The sequence below is a fragment of the Diceros bicornis genome, chromosome 23 (assembly GCF_020826845.1).
Source record: "Diceros bicornis minor isolate mBicDic1 chromosome 23, mDicBic1.mat.cur, whole genome shotgun sequence".
Classification (NCBI taxonomy): Eukaryota; Metazoa; Chordata; class Mammalia; order Perissodactyla; family Rhinocerotidae; genus Diceros; species Diceros bicornis.
Genome location: NC_080762.1, coordinates 15,552,513 through 15,573,663, shown reverse-complemented (window position 1 = coordinate 15,573,663; position 21,151 = coordinate 15,552,513). Strand labels below are relative to the sequence as shown.

Here is a 21,151-nt window from a genome sequence, read left to right as displayed (position 1 = left end):
CACTATCCCTGGAGATACGATTCTGGCATCAATATCCTTTTAAAAGCTCCCTAAGTTGTTGCAATGTGCAGCCAGGCTTAAAAATCACGATGCAAGGGCAGAGAAAACCTAATGACTTAGGTGCCACCAGTTACGCCAAGCACTGACAATTTAAGCCCGCCACACAAATTTGAGCACTCTCTAAAAGCTTTTCTTTCTAAAACGCCCTGCTTTTGTGTATATCTTTGGGTTCAGGACTAAGAAATTTATTCATAGACTAACACTGGTCTCTCTCATTGCTCATTTTCCTGACCAAGAGACTTGCTACCCTCCAGTGAGGTTAAATTCAAGATATTTCTATGGATAGGGCAAAATAAGGAAGGTTTGGCTAGGGAGTCAAGTCACATAACGTTTGCTGAGGTCTATGTGGATGATAGCACAAACGTCCTACCATCAAATAAGTAAGAGGCAGTGGAATGAGGAAGGAGGAGGAAATAATGGATCTCTCAAAATCACATTTGAAAAATACTTATCAAAACAGTATAAACTGGGTTTTGCATGAACGTGCCTAGTAAAAGTTTATACCAAACACTTAGGAGTGCATTTACTATTCTATAGATATCTTGTAAAAATGTGTGACTAGTACTAGCATAAGAGTTTACAGTCAGCAAATATTAAATAAACTGCCTAGCAATGAAAAATAAAAAGATTGGTATCTTAAAATCATCTGCCATCGTTGTCTGCTTCTTAGCTGGGCACTCCTTGTTTCAAGGATTATGACAGAACATGAGGTGAGCAACTCATTCATATTCCCAGCTTCACATTCATATTCTCAATGATTGTCCCACTGCTCACTCCCTCTCTCTCTTTCCTAATTTCTCCACTCTGACAGTCTTGATTTAGCTACAGTGACAGAGCCACACAGCTCTCCTCGACTTGCCTAGGCACCTGGATACTCTTAAGTAGTCTTTGCAATAGACATATGGATAAACTTGTTTGCTATATAGTTCTTCAAATAGGTAGATACCTTTGCTGCTTAATATCATAATTTTTAAGAAATGATCTATTATTATCACTGTTTTTACCATAGTTATTCTTCACAGATTAATCTAGAATTGATTATACATCATTAGCTTTCTCTTACCTGAGAGGAGAGAGACTGTCAATTAGTTCTACGCATGGTAGTTTCTGAAAGAATTACTATAGATTTCTCTTCATCAGTAGGATACAAGCATAGGTGACTGAATTTCCACAGCTATCTGAATATAATACTAAGCTCAGACTATTTGATAGCTGGTGACACCTCACGACTCTAAAGTTTTAGCTCTGAACCTAAATACTAGATACTGTAAGAATAAAAGAAACAGAGAACGTATCACGAACAAGCTTAATGGAAGAGTAGATTGCAGCGATCTATCAATGATTGCAATTTGGGAGAACATATGTTATGGTAAGTAATTTCTTCTTCAAAGAGGATTACATTGATGGATCACCATTTAGGAAAGAAAACGAAACTCCCAGGAAGCCTGCTTTACAGAGAACTTCAGTTTCTAAGCACTACAATGTGTGTCAATAAGTCAATCAGTTTCCTGAGTCAAGCAGCAGCTTCCCAGCAACAATCTAGTACAAGCAGAGCTTGGGACTCACAAAAAGGTGTCTGAAACCCTGTCTTTTTAAAGGATGCTGTCCAGCTTGAGAATATGATCAATAACCTGGTAGGCCAGAATGAGACCAAGACTGGAAAAACAAAGGAATATCCATACTATAAAAATAGATACATTTAGCTCAGAGCCGGTCTTCCTCAGCAAACAGAGGAGGAGTAGCATGGGTGTTAGCTCAGGGCTGATCTTCCTCACAAAAAAGAAATAGATACATGTTTGAGTGCCTATTCTGTTTACAATTGCCCCAATGGCCGTGTTGTGCTATCTGACCCCTTTTACTTAAGAAAGGGCCAAGTGAAAGGTGAAGGATAGGTCAATCAGAATGCAAACATTCTTGTACCTGCACTACTAGGAGTGGCTTGTGATTGGTTAGCCCATGAACATTCATAAAGAAAACTCAGCCTGTTAAGATCCTTCCTTGGGATTTTTCAGAGTGGGGAGAGTCTTAGTCCACTCAGGCTGCTATAACAGAATACTATAGACTGGGTGGCTTACAAACAACAGAAATTTTATTTCTCACAGTTCTAGAGGCCGGGCAGTTCAAGATCAAGGCGCCAGAAGATTTTGTGTCTGATTAGGATTCACTTTCTAGTTCATACATGGTCAAGTTTTTGCTGTGTCCTCACATGGCAGAAGGGACGAAGGATTTCTCTGGGGTCTCTTTTTATAAGGCACTGATCACCTCCTAAAAGCCCCACCTCCAAACATCACATTGGGGATTAGGTTTCAACACATGAATTTGAGGGGTATACAAACATTCAGTCTATAGCAGGGAGGTAGAAGAAAAGGCCATCTCCTGTTTGGTGGTGTAGTGAGTTAAATGGTGACGCCTGCCAAAAGATATGTCTACATCCTAGTCCCTAGAACCTATGATTGTTACTCTCTTTGGAAAAAGGGTCTTTGCAGAGGTAATTAAATTAAGGGCCCTGAGATAAGATCATCCTGGATTATTCAAGTGAGCCCTAAATCTAATGATGTGTCCTTATAAGAGAAAGGTAAAGGGAGACTTAAGACAGAAAAGAGGAGAAGGCCATGTGAAGACAAATGCAGAAACCGGGGTTATGCAGCAACAAGCCATGAAATGCCTGGAACCACCAGAAGCTGGACGAGGCAAGAAAGGATTCTCCCCTGGAGCCTTTGGACAGAATGTGGCCCTGCTGATACCTTGATTTCACACATTCCAGAACTGTAAGAGAATAAATTTTTGCTGTTTTAAGCCACCTACTTTGTGGTAATTTGTTGTGGCAGCCTTAGGAAACTACTACAAGGGGAGATGGTGAAGATGTCAATATAGAGTAGCAGTCCCGTGCCCTCTCCTATAGAGAACATCATTTGGAGAAGAAGAAAATACCAATTATAATTATAGCAAACAATTATATAGCACTTATTATCTGCCAAGCAATGACTTAAACTTTTATATTTCATTTAATTCTCACAACAACCCTGAGATAAGAACATTACTATCCTCTTGTAACAGGAGAGAAAACTAAGGTCTAACTTATCCAAGGTCACACGGCTTGTAAGAGGCAGAAACAGGAATCTAATCCAGGCAGTGTAGCTTCAGAATACAAGCTCTTAACCACTATGCTAAACTTTTAACCACTATATTATGCATGCCTTTCAATAAAGCCAAGACGGAGAGCAAGAGCAATAATAGGAAAAGACTGGGGAGTGGGGGGTGGGAATAACACATGCGCGCGCACACACACACACATGTGGACCTGACTGTATTCAAAGTTCTATTTCTATTTGTCCCTTTTTTCTTTTTTTAGCAGCTGTGGCATACTAAAGTCCACAAACATCTTATTTAGCAAATATTGACCATCTACTATGTGCCAGGCATTACACTAAGTACTGCAAACATAAATTCTCAAGGTTGAAAAAGAACTTAAAGATCACATATTCCAACAATCCAATAGGTTCCTGGATCTGATTTACAATATCTCCACCAAGAATAACTCAGGATGAGGAACTCACAGATTCCCAAGGCAGTCCATTCCACTTTTAGTCATCTCTGACTCGAGTTTTCCCTTGGATTAATTCATAATTCATACTCATGAGGGAACCATAATCAGCCACCACCTCTTGCTAAGAACACAAATTACTCCCGTCCCTTGTACTGGCATCCAAGTGTCTTAGCTTTCTCTTATCCTGTGACTCAGAAAAAGTTGTAGCTGTTTTTTAGACCCAGAAGTTGTAAGTCAATAAATTTCCTTATGTAAATCTATAAATTTCCTCTTTTGCCGAAACTGATTCGAATTGAGTTTCTTCTATAACCAAAGGGATCCTACCTAAATACATCACTTATATAACCGAAAGTTAAGTGACAGAAACCAAAAAGCAATAGAAATTGTACGTGTTAGAGGGAAAGAATATTTTGTGTCATTCACCTTTAATTTACTAAAGTACAACTTAAGGGTTGTTTGCAGGCCCTAGAGTTTTGGTAGATGCTCAATACAAACCATGAAAAGTCAAGGTCTAATATCCCTGAAACATAAAGAATTCCTTAAAATTGAGAAGAAAAAGAACATAAAAAAATAACAAAAATAAACTGAAAGACCATTAAGAGAAGAAAAAAAGCCAATGGCCATTAAACATATGAAAAGATGTTCTGTTCTAATGAGAAAAATATAAAGTAACACTTCTCTCCTGTCAGACAAATATCTAAACCTCTGATCACATAGTCTTCTTACTGAGCCTGCCAGGAAACAGGCACTAGAATATCTTATTGATAGGAATGCAGAAGAATTACTCTTTGTGGATGGAAATCTAGCAATATACACCAAAATTATGTATGAATTTACCTTTCAACCGAGTGATCCCACTTCTAGAAATCTAGTCCAAAGATACTGCGGCAGGCAGAGTTCTAAGATGGCCCCAACACCCTCAGGCCTTAAACACTAAAGCAGGTACTGCTGTGAAGAGATTTCTGCAGATGTAATTAAAGTCCTTAATTAGTTGATTTTAAAAGAGATTATCAAGGAGGCCCTGATCCCATCACATGAGCCACTTACAAGCAAAGAATTTTCTCTGCTGGTCACAGCAGAAGTCAGAGAGATTTAGAGCATGAGAGGGACATGACACGAGGGAGGTTCAACATTGTTGAAACAGAGAAAGCCACAGGACAAAGCCTTGAGAGCAGCCCCTGGCTGACAGCCAGCAGGAAACCAGGCACTTCAGTCCTGCAACTGCAAGAAACTGAATTCTGCCAAAAGTAAGAATGCATTTGGAAATGGATTTTTTCCCCAGAGCCTCCAGACAAGCACTTAGCCTGGCTGACACCTTGATTTTGGCCTTGTAATACTCTGAGCAGAAAACCCAGGCAAATAGTACTGGACTTCTGACCTGCAAAACTGTGAGCTTATAAATGGGCTTGGCTTTAATTTGCTAAGTTTGTAGCAATTTGTCATTCAGCAATAGAAAAAAAAATATATAGACACACTGGTAAATATGTATAAACCAAAGCTATTAATTTTGGCATAATTTATAATAGCAAAAAACTTAAAGAATCCAAGTGTCCACCAATAAACAAATGGATAAATAAACTCCAACCAGCATGTCCACACAATAGAGTACTACGCAACTGTAAAAAAGGATGAAGAAGAGCTCTATATACTGCTATGGAGTAATCTCAAGGTATAGAATTAAAAAAAATGCAAAGGGCAGGACAGTGTTTATATCATACTACCTTTGCTTAAGAAATCTTGGGGGAAAGAAAATGTATATACACTTTTTAAAGGGACAATAGAAGGATAAATGAAAAACTAACAAAAATTGTTAGCTACAGAGCAGTGCTACAGAATAGAACTTTCCGCGATGAAGGAAATGTCCTCTAGCTGAACTATCTAATGTGGTAGCCACTAAGCCACATATGGCTAGTGGGCACTTAAACTTGAAATGTTGATAGTACTTAAAGTATATGAAATTCCAACTTTAATTACAATTAATTTAAATTGTAACCAGGCAGAGTAGACATTTACTTAATTCAAGCGACTTTTAAACACAATATTTTGATTGTACATACCTGGTGGCATATATTCTAAGGACAAAACTAACTGAAAAGAAATGTCAATATGCATTCACTAATCTTATTTTATTTTGAAACTATTATATGTACACTGTATGATAAACCAAATAAGTAATTTTGTTCATGTCATTAGGAACCAAGCTTTTCAGTAAAAGAAAAGAAATAACTAAAAACAAGTAAGAAAAATTATCAATATGGGGTCATGATTAATTTTTCTCCTTAAAAAAAACCCACAAAACTTATTCCCCTTGGCTGTCTACTGAAAGGACTAGAAATAGTGACAATCCTAGACAATGAAACATTCCTAGTGCCCAGGTTGTAGTTTCAAATACCACTTCCTACTAAAAGGAGCAAGGACTCTGAAGACGGCTCATTCCAGGCCTGAGTGAAAAAATGGATACAATGGAGACTGGAAGATCTTACGAGAAAGCAAGAAGGAAAATATCAAACACTAATAAGTACATGTCAAAAGGACTCAGTACCCAAAGAAGGAACATCTTAATCATCAAAAGCAATAATGAGTGCCTTGGTTTGAAACATAGACACGTAAAAGCTAGAAGTTCACAATGATAATAATAATAAAATACCCCTTTTGGAGATTATTAGAACACCAATTCATTACTATGAAAATTTATAAATAGAGAGTGTCAAGCCATTCCTGAAAGAACTGTATTTCAGGGTTTGCTTTATTAAATAATTCCAGTTAAATAAAAAACGACAGAACTACAATCACCATTTTATAGCTCCTAAAAAACAATGAATCAATGCAACCCAGAGCAAATAACCCAGGTGCTCTAATAAATCAATAGCATGGAAACAAAAAAGAGACGGAGAACTGTTTTAGAATAAGAGAAACTTAAAAGACATAATGACTGAACACAACATGTGAGCCTTGTTTGGATCATGACTTGACCAACTGCAAAAAAAGACATCTTTGAGACAACAAAGGAAACTTCTATATAGACTACATAATAGATAATATTAAAAGATTATAGCTAATATTTTAGATACGACAAAGCCACAATGGTTTACAGGGTGCTAATTCAAACCAAAAAACTCCAAAAAAGTCCTTATCGGTTAGAGATGCATACTAAATTACTTACAGATAAACTGACATTATGCCCAAAATATGCATTATAATCCCCACCCCCCACCCCTCAAAAAAAAAGCAAGAGTAAAGGAGAGGAAACTGGGAATATAGTGGGGGAACAGATGGAAGAAGACGGACAGAAGGTTGATAAAAGCTGAAGTTTAGTGATGGGTATATGGGAGTTCACTATACTCTTTTTTTAATGTGAATTTGAAAATGTCCACAAAAGAAAGTAAAGAAAGCCCACCCATACGTGCCTGTGTGCACTCAAATACACACAAACACACACACACACACGTCTCCTCAGTATAACTTCCTAGGGTTTCTGCCATTGGACTCCCAGAGAAAATAAAAAGCTATTGAACTAAATCCTTTTGAATAAAGCCTAAGAAGGATCTAACTCATTAAAAGTCTAGCCAATAAGAAGAAATAAAACCAGGTTACTGAGAACCTACTATGCTCATAGTAGCAAAAACAAACCAAAAAAACCCAACTTGCTAGACTTTCAAGGCAAAAGACAAAATACAGTTCCTCTCCTCATGGATCTTACAGTCTATTAGGAGAGACAAATAAATCCAAAAATAATTATAAAATAATTGACATATGCTTTATTCATGGGCAAGGTACTATGAAAATACATTAAGAGGAATCCGCTAGAAAGGTGGCCAGAGAGGAAGGGCAGAGAAGATGCCACAGAAGGAGTAAAGCATGAATAAGTCCTAAAGAATGAGGAGGTGCTATCTAGCCAAAAAGCAAGGTTATGTACCTTCCAGACTCCAGAGAAAGAAAGAAACTTGTCCAAAGCCTCTGGAGCTTGTAGAGTGGAAAGTGAGAAGAGAAAAAGAGGCTGTGAGAAACAAGGAGAAGCTGCATGCCATGCAAAGGAATATGGAATACACATGGAGGCAGTCAAGACTTTAGACAACAGAATGACTGCATCTGGTTTTCACTTTTAAAGGGCCACTCTGAGGATAAATTAATGTGAGGATAAATTATAGGTTGAGACTGGAAGAAAAAGAGCAGTTAGGATCTCACTGAAGTAGTCTAGACAAGAAACAAGGGTCTGAGCTAAGGTGGTCTTAACAGGAATAGAAAAAGTACACAAGATCATGTTATTACAAAGGTAAAAATCTGTAAGTGGTGATTAATTGCATCTAGAGAAGAGGAGTCAACAATGACTTCCAGGTTTCCAGCTTATTCAACTGCATGGATGACGGTGCCATATGCTGAGATAGCAAAATAGGAAATGGAATTGATTTAAGATAGAGAAAACATTTTACAGTCACGCATCACTTAACAATTAATTAACGTTCTGAGAAATGCATCTTTAGGCAAATTTGTCGTGTGAAAATCATAGACTGTGCTTACACAAACCTAGATGGCATAGCCTACTACACACCTAGGATCTCTGGTACTAATCTTATGGGACCACTGTCATATATGTGGTCCATCATTGACCAAAACATTGCTTCGTAGCCCATGACTGTATTCAGTTCTAGACATGGTAAGACTAAGATGCCTATGAGTTTTCCAGATGTTCATTATCTGGTAGAAATCTGGCAGTCAAGTGAGTGATATAGGTCAGAGAGTTGTCAGTACAACTGAAGCCATGGAATTGGATGAGATCAATCTGGAGGACATAAGACAGCCAGAGAAATCCACAAAGACTATGCAGGAGAGACCAGAGAAGCTGGAAGAGAACCAAAAGTAGTGCCATCGTCATAGAAGAGAGTGACAATAAGGAGGAGCAGATCGACGGTGCCAAATGCTGCAAGGTAGTAAATTAAATTAAAGGAAGGGGGAGGTTCCATTGGATTAGGGAATTATATATTTAGTGATGACTTTTGGCAGAACAATTTCAGTTAGGTAATCGAGCAAGACATCAGATTACAGTGGCTTCCAGAGTTGACAGAAGAGAAAGCAGAGACTTCAAGTATAGGCAATTGTTTCCGGAAGCTTTTCAGGGGGGAAACAAAGAAGAAAACAGCAGGATGGTAGCTAAAAGAAGACATAGGTCAAGGGAATTGTTATTTGTTTGTTATAATAAGAGAGTTTATACAGGTTTAAATTATGATAGGAAGCAGTGATTCTTTTACAGAAGAATGTGACGTCATTGGGAGAGGTGGAATAACAAAACTGTTTGCAGTTAAGTGTTTTAAGACTAAATAGAAGACAAATTCTTCCCTAAGTGGAAAGATATCTTTGAATATGCACTGTAGATACCATGAACACTTAAGAGAACAAACATCCAAGCCATTGTTCTAGATTAAATAATGCAACTCATGTGTACTTGTTTCCCATAATTGACTTCGATAAAGGCAATAATATTAAGAATATTCTCAAAAACCATTCACTGGCCATCTACTATGTGTTAGATGCTAAGGATGACTAAGATATCCTACTTGCTCTCAGGCACTCACAGTGCAGTAGGGAAGACAGGCACATAAATGGCTAGTTATAAAACTACTTCAGTGCCAAGATACAAGTAAGCACAAGACAAAATAGGAACACTTCAAGGAAAAGACTATAAATTGAAAGTTTATTGATAAGAGCACCTATCTTTATATTTCATTCATACAAATTATCAAAAATTTCCCAAAGTAGAAAAAGTGTAAAAAATTAAAATGTTTGGGGTTAATAAGAATTAAAGGTATTCAAAAGGGCAAAACCATGTAAAAAAACAGTAACACACAGGACAAAGTGACCAGAAAATAAAAAGTAATGATTAATAACAGAATTTTAGTATTAATAAAATAATTCTTTACTAACACATATTTATATGTGTTTAATTCATAAACTTACCCAAAGTTGAGGAATTAACCATCTCTGATGAAAACAAGTTACTCCTCTGGCAGTATGAATATGAAATAAATCTCAAATTAAATAAATATGTATATACTGCCCTCATGGGGCAGTAATATGTAGTTCATTAAAATATCAGCAGAAAAGGTTTTAGACTCCTTGGATACAGGTTATTCCTAATTATCCTAGCTAATGAAAGAGCAGCATTGGCGTGACTAATAACGTAAGTCATCTAAAAATCATTCACACACATACTTCTATTTATGCCAAATCTCTTTGCTGGTTGGGGAGCGTTAACTGTGTATTCCAACAGGTGTTCTGACTGTTAGGTGGCCTGGATCAAAGATTCCATTCACAGATAATTCAGAAACTGATATTCCAAGGATAAATAAATCGAGTCAGCCTTTAAATGCCATTAAATCTTGTTCCTTTTTTCCCTGTCAAATTGCATTTTTACTACAAATCTCAAAAAGTAGCATTTATAAAAGGGAAAAACTAAAAGAAAATGACTTACAATGACACACGTTGGGACTTCACGAAGAGAATATTCTGCTTTATTAGGAAGATCTTGATTGCCTACCAGCTCATAAACAGCAGGATAAGATAACAAGTTCACCAGTGCTAGAAAAGACTGGGGGGGTGGGAAAGAAAACAGTCATTTAAATGGATCAATTTTTCCAACTACATCCACGGAAGAGCCATTAATGTAAGATTTTATAGCAGTATGACCGCTAGGGTTAATTTTTTAAATTAACTTAATCCACATAAATGTGGAAACATACATATATGATAAGTACAAAATAGTTGACATCAACAATCTATGTGCAGACACACATAATAACAATTGTAACAGAACATACATGAGAGCTGGAAAATATTTTAACATATCATGTATCCCCTGAAAAGTTTGATTCTGAGAAAAAGATGAAATGATCCATCTTTCTCGTTTGCATTGTTTTATTTGACGTGTAAGAAAACATAAAAGAGGGCTGGCCCCGTGGCTTAGCGGTTAAGTGTGCGTGCTCCGCTGCTGGCAGCCCGGGTTCGGATCCCGGGCGCGCACCGACGGACCACTTCTCCGGCCATGCTGAGGCCGCGTCCCACATACAGCAACTAGAAGGATGTGCAGCTATGACATACAACTATCTACTGGGGCTTTGGGGGGAAAAATAAATAAATAAAATCTTTAAAAAAAAAGAAAACATAAAAGAATAATATGTAGGGGCTCTGGAGCAAGATAAATTCTATATATTCTTGCACTCAGGTCACAAGGCTAACTTTACCTTTTAACTGCATTTATTGGAAATCCAACTAACCTAATTATAGTTAATTTTTAAAAGCCATGCTTTTCTTACCAAAACCAGCTCCTTTTCTGGTGCAATTTTACCAAGTTAATCTCCCCATGAAATTTTTAAGCTCCTACTCTCATTCCATCTTACTAAAAGCAACCTGAATGTTTTTCTCAGGTACATTTCATTCTTTGGATCCCCTGCGCAGAAGCTTGCAGTGGTTGTCCGTCACCACACATCAAAGCTCCTCAGCGGGACTTTCAACGCACTTTACTAATTGACACTTTTGTTCTCTTCACAGTCTCAAAAGTCTCTTTTCCCACTTTTCCTCAGCATGAAGTCACCACTTCAGTCAATCAAATCTGCCTGTGGTCTCCTTCAAGTGACTGCCACACGTACGAACCTTTCTTATCCTACTAACACGCTCCTCCTTACTCATCCCTACTGCATCCTCCCACTAATTCATCCCTACTAACATCCCTCCCACTTACTCATTATCCCACTTCATAAGCTTTTAAAAGTTTGCCACACAGGGAGTGACGTCAGCATCATGGCGGAGTGAGCTTTCCCGTGAATTCTTCCCCCACAAGATACAACAAAAGCAACAGCCACAGACCAACAACGGAATCCCAGACAGTGAAAAGCTAGAGCGGAGGGATCCACACTGCCGCACAACTGAGAGCCGAACCTGCTGGGCCCCCGGAGGAAATGGGGAGAGGTAAGGAGAACTCTGCTCCCTCCCCATCAGATCAGCGATCCGGTCCTCGCGGCTCCCAGAGAGGGGGGAGGGGCGGCCCTCGGCGGGAAACTGTAGCTCTTCGGGCTCTCTCAGCCAGTGGGAAACTCCCGCACAGAGGGCTCAGAGGAGCCACAGGGCTACCATCAACATCTGAGCAACCCAGAGAGCGGATAAAGAGGGGCAAATGAGAAGCCTCCCACGTCAGGGACCCAGAGGGCAAAAGAGAGAGCTCCCCCCTCCCCGCAACCCGGAGTCTGCAGCTCGACCAGATCTAGCGATCCGAGGCAGACCTGAACAAACTGGACTGGACCCGTGGATCGCAGTGGGGAAAAAAAACAAAACAAAACAAAACAAAACTGCGGATCGCAGAAGAAAAACTGGGGCAGAGCACAGGGGGCTTAGACTACACAGCCCTTTACCACCAGACAGTGGCGGCAGGTGGAAATTGCAACCAGAGACTTCCAGGATGAGGAAAATCAAAACCAACACAGGAACCACACTGCAAAAATATATGAAATCACCAGACCAGAAACAAAATGACAAGCACCCAGAAATCAACCCCGAAGACACAGAAATCCATAAACTAAATGACAGAGATTTCAAAATAGCTATCATAAAAACACTCAACGAAATACGAGACAACACAGACAAACAATTAAATGAGATTAGGAGTTTCTTCACAAAAGAGATTGAAATCATAAAGAAAAACCTGTCAGTGCTGATGGAGATGAAGAACACAATGGAGGAGATAAAGGAGAATCTGGAATCTTTAAAGAACAGAGCTGACAATATGGAGGAAAGAATTAGTACTTTAGAGGATAGGAATACAGATATACTCCAGATGGAAGAAGAGAGAGAACTAAGACTAAAAAGAAATGAAGAAAGACTCCGAGAAATATCGGACTCTATTAGAAAATGTAACATAAGAATTATAGGTATTCCTGAGGGAGAGGAGAGGGAAAGAGGAACAGAGAGCCTATTCAAGGAAATAATAGCTGAAAATTTCCCAAATCTGGGGAAGGAGCAGGAAATACCAGTAAGCGAAGCCAACAGGACGCCTATATATATTAACAGACAAAGGCCTTCACCACGACACCTAGTGGTAAGGCTAGCCAGGGTCAACGACAAAGAAACAATATTAAGGGCAGCTAGACAAAAACAAAAAATAACGTACAAAGGAACTCCCATTAGGCTCTCAGCGGATTTCTCAACAGAAACTTTTCAGGCTAGAAGAGACTGGAATGATATATTCAAAATACTAAAAGACAAAAACTTTCAGCCAAGAATAGTCTATCCAGCAAAAATATCCTTCAAATATGATGGAGAAATAGTAACTCTCCCAGATAAACAAAAGCTAAAGGAGTTCATGGCCACGAGACCCCCACTACAAGAAATACTCAAGAAGGCCCTCAGGCCTGAAAACAAGAAGAGAAAGGGAACACAAAGCTTGGAGTAAGGAGAAAAGTAGGTAGACAAAATCAGAGAAATAGTGGATCTTTACCGGAATAGGTTAGCAACCACTTAAATACTAAACTCAAAGATCAAAGGAAGAAATTCACCAAAAATAAATTTAACCTCATCACTGTAAACACACAGCCACAACACAAGATAGAATAAGGTATAACAAGAGCAACTTAGAAGGGGAAGAGGAAAGTGACTGAATTGACTTAGTATAAGGAAATAGGAGGCTATCAGATAATGGACTATCTCATACAGAAGATTTTTTGCCCAAACCTCAAGGTAACCACTAAACAAATAATCAAATTAAAACCACATATGATAAACAAAGAGAAAACTAGAAGAATCATAAGACAGAACAACCAAACTGAATTGGCAGTCCAAAACAAATGGGACAAGAAACAAAGGAAATGCAAAAGAACAAGAAAATAAGTGACAAAACAGCAACATTCAGCCCTCATATTTCAATAATTACCCTAAATGTAAATGGATTGAACTCTCCAATCAAAAGATACAGAGTGGCAGGATGGATTAAAAAGCAAGACCCAACAATATGCTGCCTTCAGGAAACACATCTTGGCACTAAAGACAAGCACAGGCTCAGAGTGAAAGGATGGAAGACAATACTCCAAGCTAATGGCAAACAAAAGAAAGCAGGTGTTGCCATACTCATATCAGACAAAGTAGACTTCAAGATAAAACAGGTTAAGAAAGACAAAGAAGGGAAATATATAATGATAAAAGGGACACTCCATCAAGAAGACATATCACTTATAAATATATATGCACCAAACATAGGAGCACCAATGTACATAAAACAACTATTAACAAACCTAAAAGGAGAAATCAACAACAACACAATAATAGTAGGGGATCTTAACACCCCACTTACAGCAATGGATAGATCATCCAGACAAAAAGTTAATAAAGAAATATTAGACTTAAATGAAAAACTGGACGAGATGGACCTAGTAGACATATACAGAGCACTCCACCCAAAAACAGCTGACTACACATTCTTCTCAAGCGCGCATGGAACATTCTCTAGGATAGACCATATGTTGGGAAACAAAGCAAGCCTCAATAAATTTAAGAAGATTGAAATCATAACAAGCATCTTTTCAGACCATAAGGCTATGAAACTGGAAATGAACCAGGAAAAAAAAACTGGGAAAGTGACAAAAATGTGGAGATTAAACAACATGCTACTGAACAACCAATGGATCATTGATGAAATTAAAGGAGAAATCAAAAACTATCTGGAAACAAACGAAAATGATAACATGCCATATCAAACCATATGGGATGCAGCAAAAGCGGTCCTGAGAGGGAAACTCATAGCGATACAAGCCCACCTTAACAAACAAGAAAAAGCTCTAATAGGCAACCTTAAATTACACCTAACAGAACTAGAAAAAGAAGAACAAACAAAGCCCAAAGCCAGCAGAAGGAGAGAAATAATAAAAATCAGAGCAGAAATAAATGATATTGAGACCAAAAAAACAGTAGAAAGGATTAATGAAACAAAGAGTTGGTTCTTCGAGAAGATAAACAAAATAGACAAACCCTTAGCCAGGCTAACTAAGAAAAAAAGAGAAAAGGCTCAAGTAAATAAAATTAGAAATGAAAGAGGAGAAATTACAACGGATACCATGGAAATACAGAGGATTATAAGAGAATACTATGAGAAATTATATGCCAACAAATTGGACAATCTAGAAGAAATGGATAAATTCTTAGACTTATACAACCTCCCAAAATTGAACCAAGAAGAAATGGAGAATCTGAATAGACCAATCACAAGTAAAGAGATTGAAATAGTAATCAAAAACCTCCCAAAAAATAAAAGTCCAGGACCAGATGGCTTCTCCAGTGAATTTTACCAAACATTCAAAGAAGATTTAATACCCATCCTCCTCAAACTATTCCAAAAAATAGAGGAAGATGGAACACTTCCTGAATCATTCTATGAGGCCAACATCACCCTGATACCAAAACCAGACAAAGACAATACAAAGAAAGAAAATTACAGGCCAATATCGCTGATGAACAATTGATGCAAAAATCCTCAACAAAATATTGGCAAACCGAATACAATAATATATTAAAAAGATCATACACCATGATCAAGTGGGATTTATACCAGAGACACAGGGATGGTTCAACATCCGCAAATCAATCAACGTGATACATCACATCAACAAAACAAAGAATAAAAACCACATGATCGTCTCAATAGACGCAGAGAAGGCATTTGACAAGATACAACATCCATTTATGATAAAAACTCTCAATAAAATGGGAATAGAAGGAAAGTACCTCAACATAATAAAGGCCATATATGACAAACCCACAGCTAACATCATACTTAACGGGGAAAGACTGAAAGCCATTCCTCTGAGAACAGGAACGAGGCAGGGCTGCCCACTCTCACCACTCCTGTTCAACATAGTACTGGAGGTTTTGGCCAGAGCAATTAGGCAAGAAAAAGGAACAAAAGGAATCCAAATAGGTAGCGAAGAAGTGAAACTCTCACTATTTGCAGATGACATGATTGTATATATAGAAAACCCTAAAGAATCTGTTGGAAAACTGTTAGAAACAATCAACAACTACAGCAAAGTTGCAGGGTACAAAATCAATCTACAAAAATCAGTTGCATTTCTATATGCTAATAATGAACTAACAGAAAGAGAGCTCAAAAAGATAATACCATTTACAATTGCATCAAAAAGAATAAAATACCTAGGAATAAATCTTACCAAGGAGCTGAAGGACCTATACAATGAGAACTACAAGACATTATTGAGGGAAATCCACGATGACATAAAGAAATGGAAAGATATCCCATGCACGTGGATTGGAAGAATAAACATAGTTAAAATGTCTATATTACCTAAAGCAATCTACAGATTCAATGCAATCCCAATCAGAATCCCAATGACATTCTTCACAGAAATAGAAAAAAGAATACTAAAATTTATATGGGGCAACAAAAGACCCCGAATAGCTAAAGAAATCCTAAAGAAAAAGAACAAAGCAGGAGGCATCACAATTCCTGACTTCAAAACATACTACAAAGCAATAGTAATCAAAACAGCATGGTACTGGTACAAAAACAGACACACAGATCAATGGAACAGAATTGAAAGCCCAGAAATAAAACCACACATATACGGACAGCTAATTTTCGACAAAGGTGCTAAGAACATGCAATGGAGAAAGGAAAGTCTCTTCAATAAATGGTGTTGGGAAAACTGGACAGCCACATGCAAAAGAATGAAAGTGGACCATGTGCTATCGCCATTCACAAAAATTAACTCAAAATGGATCAAAGACCTGAAGGTGAGACCTGAAACTATAAAACTCATAGAAGAAAATATAGGCAACACACTATTTGACATTGGGTTTAAAGGAATCTTTTCGGATGACATGCCTACCCAGACTAGGGAAACTAAAGAAAAAATAAACAAGTGGGACTTTATCAGATTAAAGAGCTTTTATAAGACAAATGAAACCAGAATCAAGATGAACAAACAACCAACCAGCTGGGAGAGAATATTTGCAAAACATACATCTGACAAGGGGTTGATCTCCATAATATATAAAGAACTCACACAATTGAACAACAAAAAAACAAACAACCCGATCAAAAAATGGGCAGAGGAAATGAACAGACACTTCTCCAAGGAAGATATACAGATGGCCAATAGGCACATGAAAAGATGCTCAACATCACTAATCATCAGGGAAATGCAAATCAAAACAACACTAAGATACCACCTCACACCCGTTAGAATGGCTATAATCACCAAGACAAAAAACAACAAATGTTGGAGAGGATGTGGAGAAACAGGAACCCTCATACACAGCTGGTGGGAATGCAAATTGGTGCAGCCTCTATGGAAAACGGTATGGAGATTCCTCAAAGAATTAAAAATAGAGATGCCCTATGATCCAGCCATCCCACTACTGGGAATCTATCCAACGCACCTGAAATCAACAATCCAAAGAGGCTTATGCACCCCTATGTTCATTGCAGCATTATTCACCATAGCCAAGAAGTGGAAGCAACCTAAGTGTCCCTCGACTGACGATTGGATTAAGAAAATGTGGTATATATATACAATGGAATACTACTCAGCCATAAAAAAAGACAAAATCGTCCCATTTGCAACAACATGGATGGGCCTGGAGCGTATTATGTTAAGTGAAATAAGCCAGAAAGAGAAAGACAAACACTGTATGATCTCACTCATATGTGGAATATAAACCAACACATGGACAGAGAAAACTGGACTGTGGTTACCCGGGAAGTGGGGGTGGGGGGTGGGCACAAGGGGTGAAGGGAGTCATATATGGGGTGATGGACAAACAAAAATGTACAACCCAAAATTTCACAATGTTAGAAACCATTAAAACATCAATAAAAAAAAAAAAAAAAAAGTTTGCCACACAACATTTTTTCTAGAAGGTTTTCCAATTAACTCTACCCATCTCTAGAAGCCTTATATTTTGCTGATATTTATATGTTGGGTTTGTACTGTATTAATTGCACTTATTTGTAACTATTAAGTTTTCTGCTGGTCATTTACAATTTTCCATTAAACTCAGAGAATTTGAGAATCAAACAAAATGAGAATTTTCACTAAAATTAGAACAGTAAGAAAATTATAAAGAACAGTTAATTCAATCTCTCATTGAATACATGAGAAAACTTGAGAGAAGTGAAGTGACTTGGCCAAAGACACAATCAGAATGTTGGTAGCAGAACTAATTTATGTTTTCTTCTTTCCAGGCTAAGACTATTCATTACAAATCACAATATTCCTCCACAGTCGTGGCTATCCAACAGAACATTCTGTGGTGATGATGTCATGTAATGTGAACTGTGCAATATGATAGTCACTAGCTACATTTGGCTATTAAGCACTTAAGATATGATGAATGTAATTGAGAGGCTGAATTGTTAACTTTAGTTTTAATTTAAATTTACATAGCTATATGGGGCTATTTTCTATCATATTGCAAAGCACAGCTATAGAGAGAGGGAAGAGGGAAGAGGGGACTGCACTGAGAGTAACTTTGTTAATGTACCTCATTTTATATTGAAGCCACGTTATTGTTTTCTACAATTTAAAATAAAATAAAAGAAAATCCCCAAAGAAAACAGAATCCCTAGGGAATAATATTTAGGATTACTAAGAATGTTTAGGCACTAGGCACTAAGAATGTTTACTCCTATGAGTTATTTCTAGATCTTTCAGTACACAGTTTAGAAGAATGTACAATTTTTTTAAAAGAAGAGTTAATCAGTTTATACTGACATTTCTAATTCAAAGTCAAAGAAGTTGAATAAAATTCCTGTAACCTTAAATTTGAATTAGAAATATCTTGTAGGGATTAAGAATATTATGCCACTTTATATAAAATGTAAGAACCTTGTAATCATATAGATTTGTATACCATTATACTGTTTGCTTGTCCTGTACGGTATAGCTGTCATATATATTACCTCTAACGATAAAATAATCTCACTATGTCATAGCTTTCTTTTAAAGAGTCTCATGTATTTACAAGAAATTCAGAGAAAAATAGGCTTTTATACTCACTCACCTATTTGCAATTTCCTCTTTTAATCCTAAAAACCCAAATACCCATTTGGTATCATTTTCCTTCAATCTGAAGAAATTCTTTTAGTATTATTTGAAATGCAGGTTTGTTGTAAAATATTTTCTTAGCCTTTATTTTAAAATTTCACTTTTATTCTTGAAGAATATTTTTGCTGGATATAGAAATCTAGTTTGACTTTAGTTTTCCGCTTACAGCACATTAAAGATGCCCCATTGTCTTCTGGCTTCCACTGTTTCTAACGAGATATGAGCAAACTCATCTGCTGTTCCCCTGTAGGTAATGTATGATTTTCTACAGCTTCTTTCAAGATTTCCTCTTTCTCTTTCACTTTTAGCAGTTTGTATGTCTATAATGAGCCTTACTGTTGTTTCTTTTGTATTGTAATTGTTTGAATATCCTTCTTTGGGATTCATTTAGTTTCTTGATCTATAAATTTACATCTTTCAAGAAATTTGGAAATTTTCAGCTATTATGTATGCAAATATTTTTCTGTCCAATTCTCTCTCTTCTATTTCTGGTACTCCAATCACATATATGTTAAACCTTTTGATAAGGTCTAACAGATCACCAAAGTGTTTCCTAATTTTTTTTCTCTCTGCTCTTCAGATTGTATAATTTCCATTGATCTATTCCAAGTTCATTGACTATTTATTTTTCATCTTTAAATCTTCTGTTAAGCCCATCTAGAAAATTATTTCAGATAATATTTTAGTTCTAGAATTTCTGATTCTTTTATAGCTTCTATTTCTCTACTATAACTTCTAATTTGTTCATCATTACAAGCATATTTACCTTTACGTTCTCTTTTAATAACTGCTTTAAAATCCTTGACAAATAATTCCAACATCATTTCACAGTCAATCTCTATTATTTGCCTTTTTCTGGAGTTTGAATCACATTTCCCTTATTTTTCATATGTCTAGTAACTTCGGATTGTATTTCATACATTGTGAAGGATATATTGTAGAGATGCTGGATTCTTTTATATGCCCCAAAGAGTGCTGATTTTAGTTAAGCAGTTAACGTGGCTGAACTCAAACTCTAAACTCTGACCCCTGTGGTAGGAGCATCTAGTATCTCTGTTAAGTTCAAGTGCATAGTTCAGGGGATAGTCACATATTTATACAAAATATATACAGAGGTAAGTACCCCCTAGGTACCTCTCTCTTTTGATTCTCCAGCTGCTGTGTAGCCCTAAACCTTGACTTGCAAGCTTGTTGAGTATGGATTTCTATCTCTGGAGCACCAACTGGTACTTGCCCTCAGGCAAAAATTTGTTCAATCTGGAATTTCAAGTAGTACAATTCTCTTCATCTACATATTGAATCCCCTCTATTTTTTTGCCTACGTTTAGCCATTCCAGTACCTTTAACCAGTTGATTTTTAAGTTATTTTTTCTGACTTTGTAAGTGTTTTCTACTGGCGTGAACCATTCCACCATTACAGAAAGCAGAACTACTGATTTTTTTTTTTTTGATAATTTTGTAACACCTTTTGAATAAAAATTTCCCAGGCTACCATAAAGCCAAGTCAGGAATCATCATTTCATTTTAGTGAAATTTGGAGAACATAGTAAATATATAAAAGCCATTGAATTGTAATAGAACATTGTGTGGGTGCTTCAGAAATTTTTTTGCCATATTACTCTAAATGACAGCATCTTCTCTCTGCCCACCCCTCCTTCAAATAATCCTGACAATCTTCTATTAGATTCATGACCCAAGGGCAAAAAGCATCCTTACTTTTTTTGTGTTAGTTGGCTGGTTTTTGTTTCAGGGTTTTTTTTTGTTTTTTTTATAACATGGCTGGTGTATATTACATTTTATTAAGGGATAAAAATTATAGTAAAAATAATGTGAAATAAAAAATCCTTGTAAAACATAATTCCTAGGGAACACTGGTATTTCTATCATTCACTAAATTTATTTTGAAAACAAAAAAATTCAGAAATGAAAAAAATGAGGGAAAAGAAAAACTTAGGAAAGGCTGCTGGTTGTAACTGAATATAGATAAAGTCTGGATGAAGTAATTTCTGAGAGACATACATAAAATCTGTACATTAGTAGATAATCAAGTCAACCCTTACCTTTTGACAGCTTCGGTCAATAGGATCCACAGGAGTAGATCTGGGATGAGTCACTCGAACATCATCTCTTCCACATTCCAGATTGGCCCATAATTCAGTTATAAGTGCATTAATAAACCCTAAGAAGAATTATTTTACATCATATTTGTATATTTACATCACACTATCTTTCTAGATTATGGAAGAAAGATATAATTATGCCTCTGACAAGACTGGTCCACACTGATAAAAGACAGACGCTTGTATTTTGTATAAGAAATAACCTCTAACCTTGGTAGAAATTATATTTGCTACTGTTAATATACCTTTATGATACTTCATTATCATAAAACTATAATGACTAAATTCTGAAAGACTATTTCCCTCGAGGACTGAGTTTGGAGTCC

The 21,151-nt window shown here is 36.9% G+C and overlaps 1 protein-coding gene across 1 annotated transcript in view; it reads right to left on the bottom strand.

Moving 5' to 3' along the window:
* Window positions 1-21,151, bottom strand: part of TBC1D32 (TBC1 domain family member 32) — a 202,994-nt gene that overhangs the window by 94,745 nt on the left and 87,098 nt on the right. The window contains exons 21-22 of the mRNA XM_058566374.1: window positions 20,766-20,884; window positions 10,074-10,190 (exon numbers count right to left, since the gene is read on the bottom strand). Of these exons, the coding sequence (XP_058422357.1) occupies window positions 10,074-10,190; window positions 20,766-20,884 (236 nt within the window). The remainder of the gene's footprint in view (window positions 1-10,073; window positions 10,191-20,765; window positions 20,885-21,151) is intronic.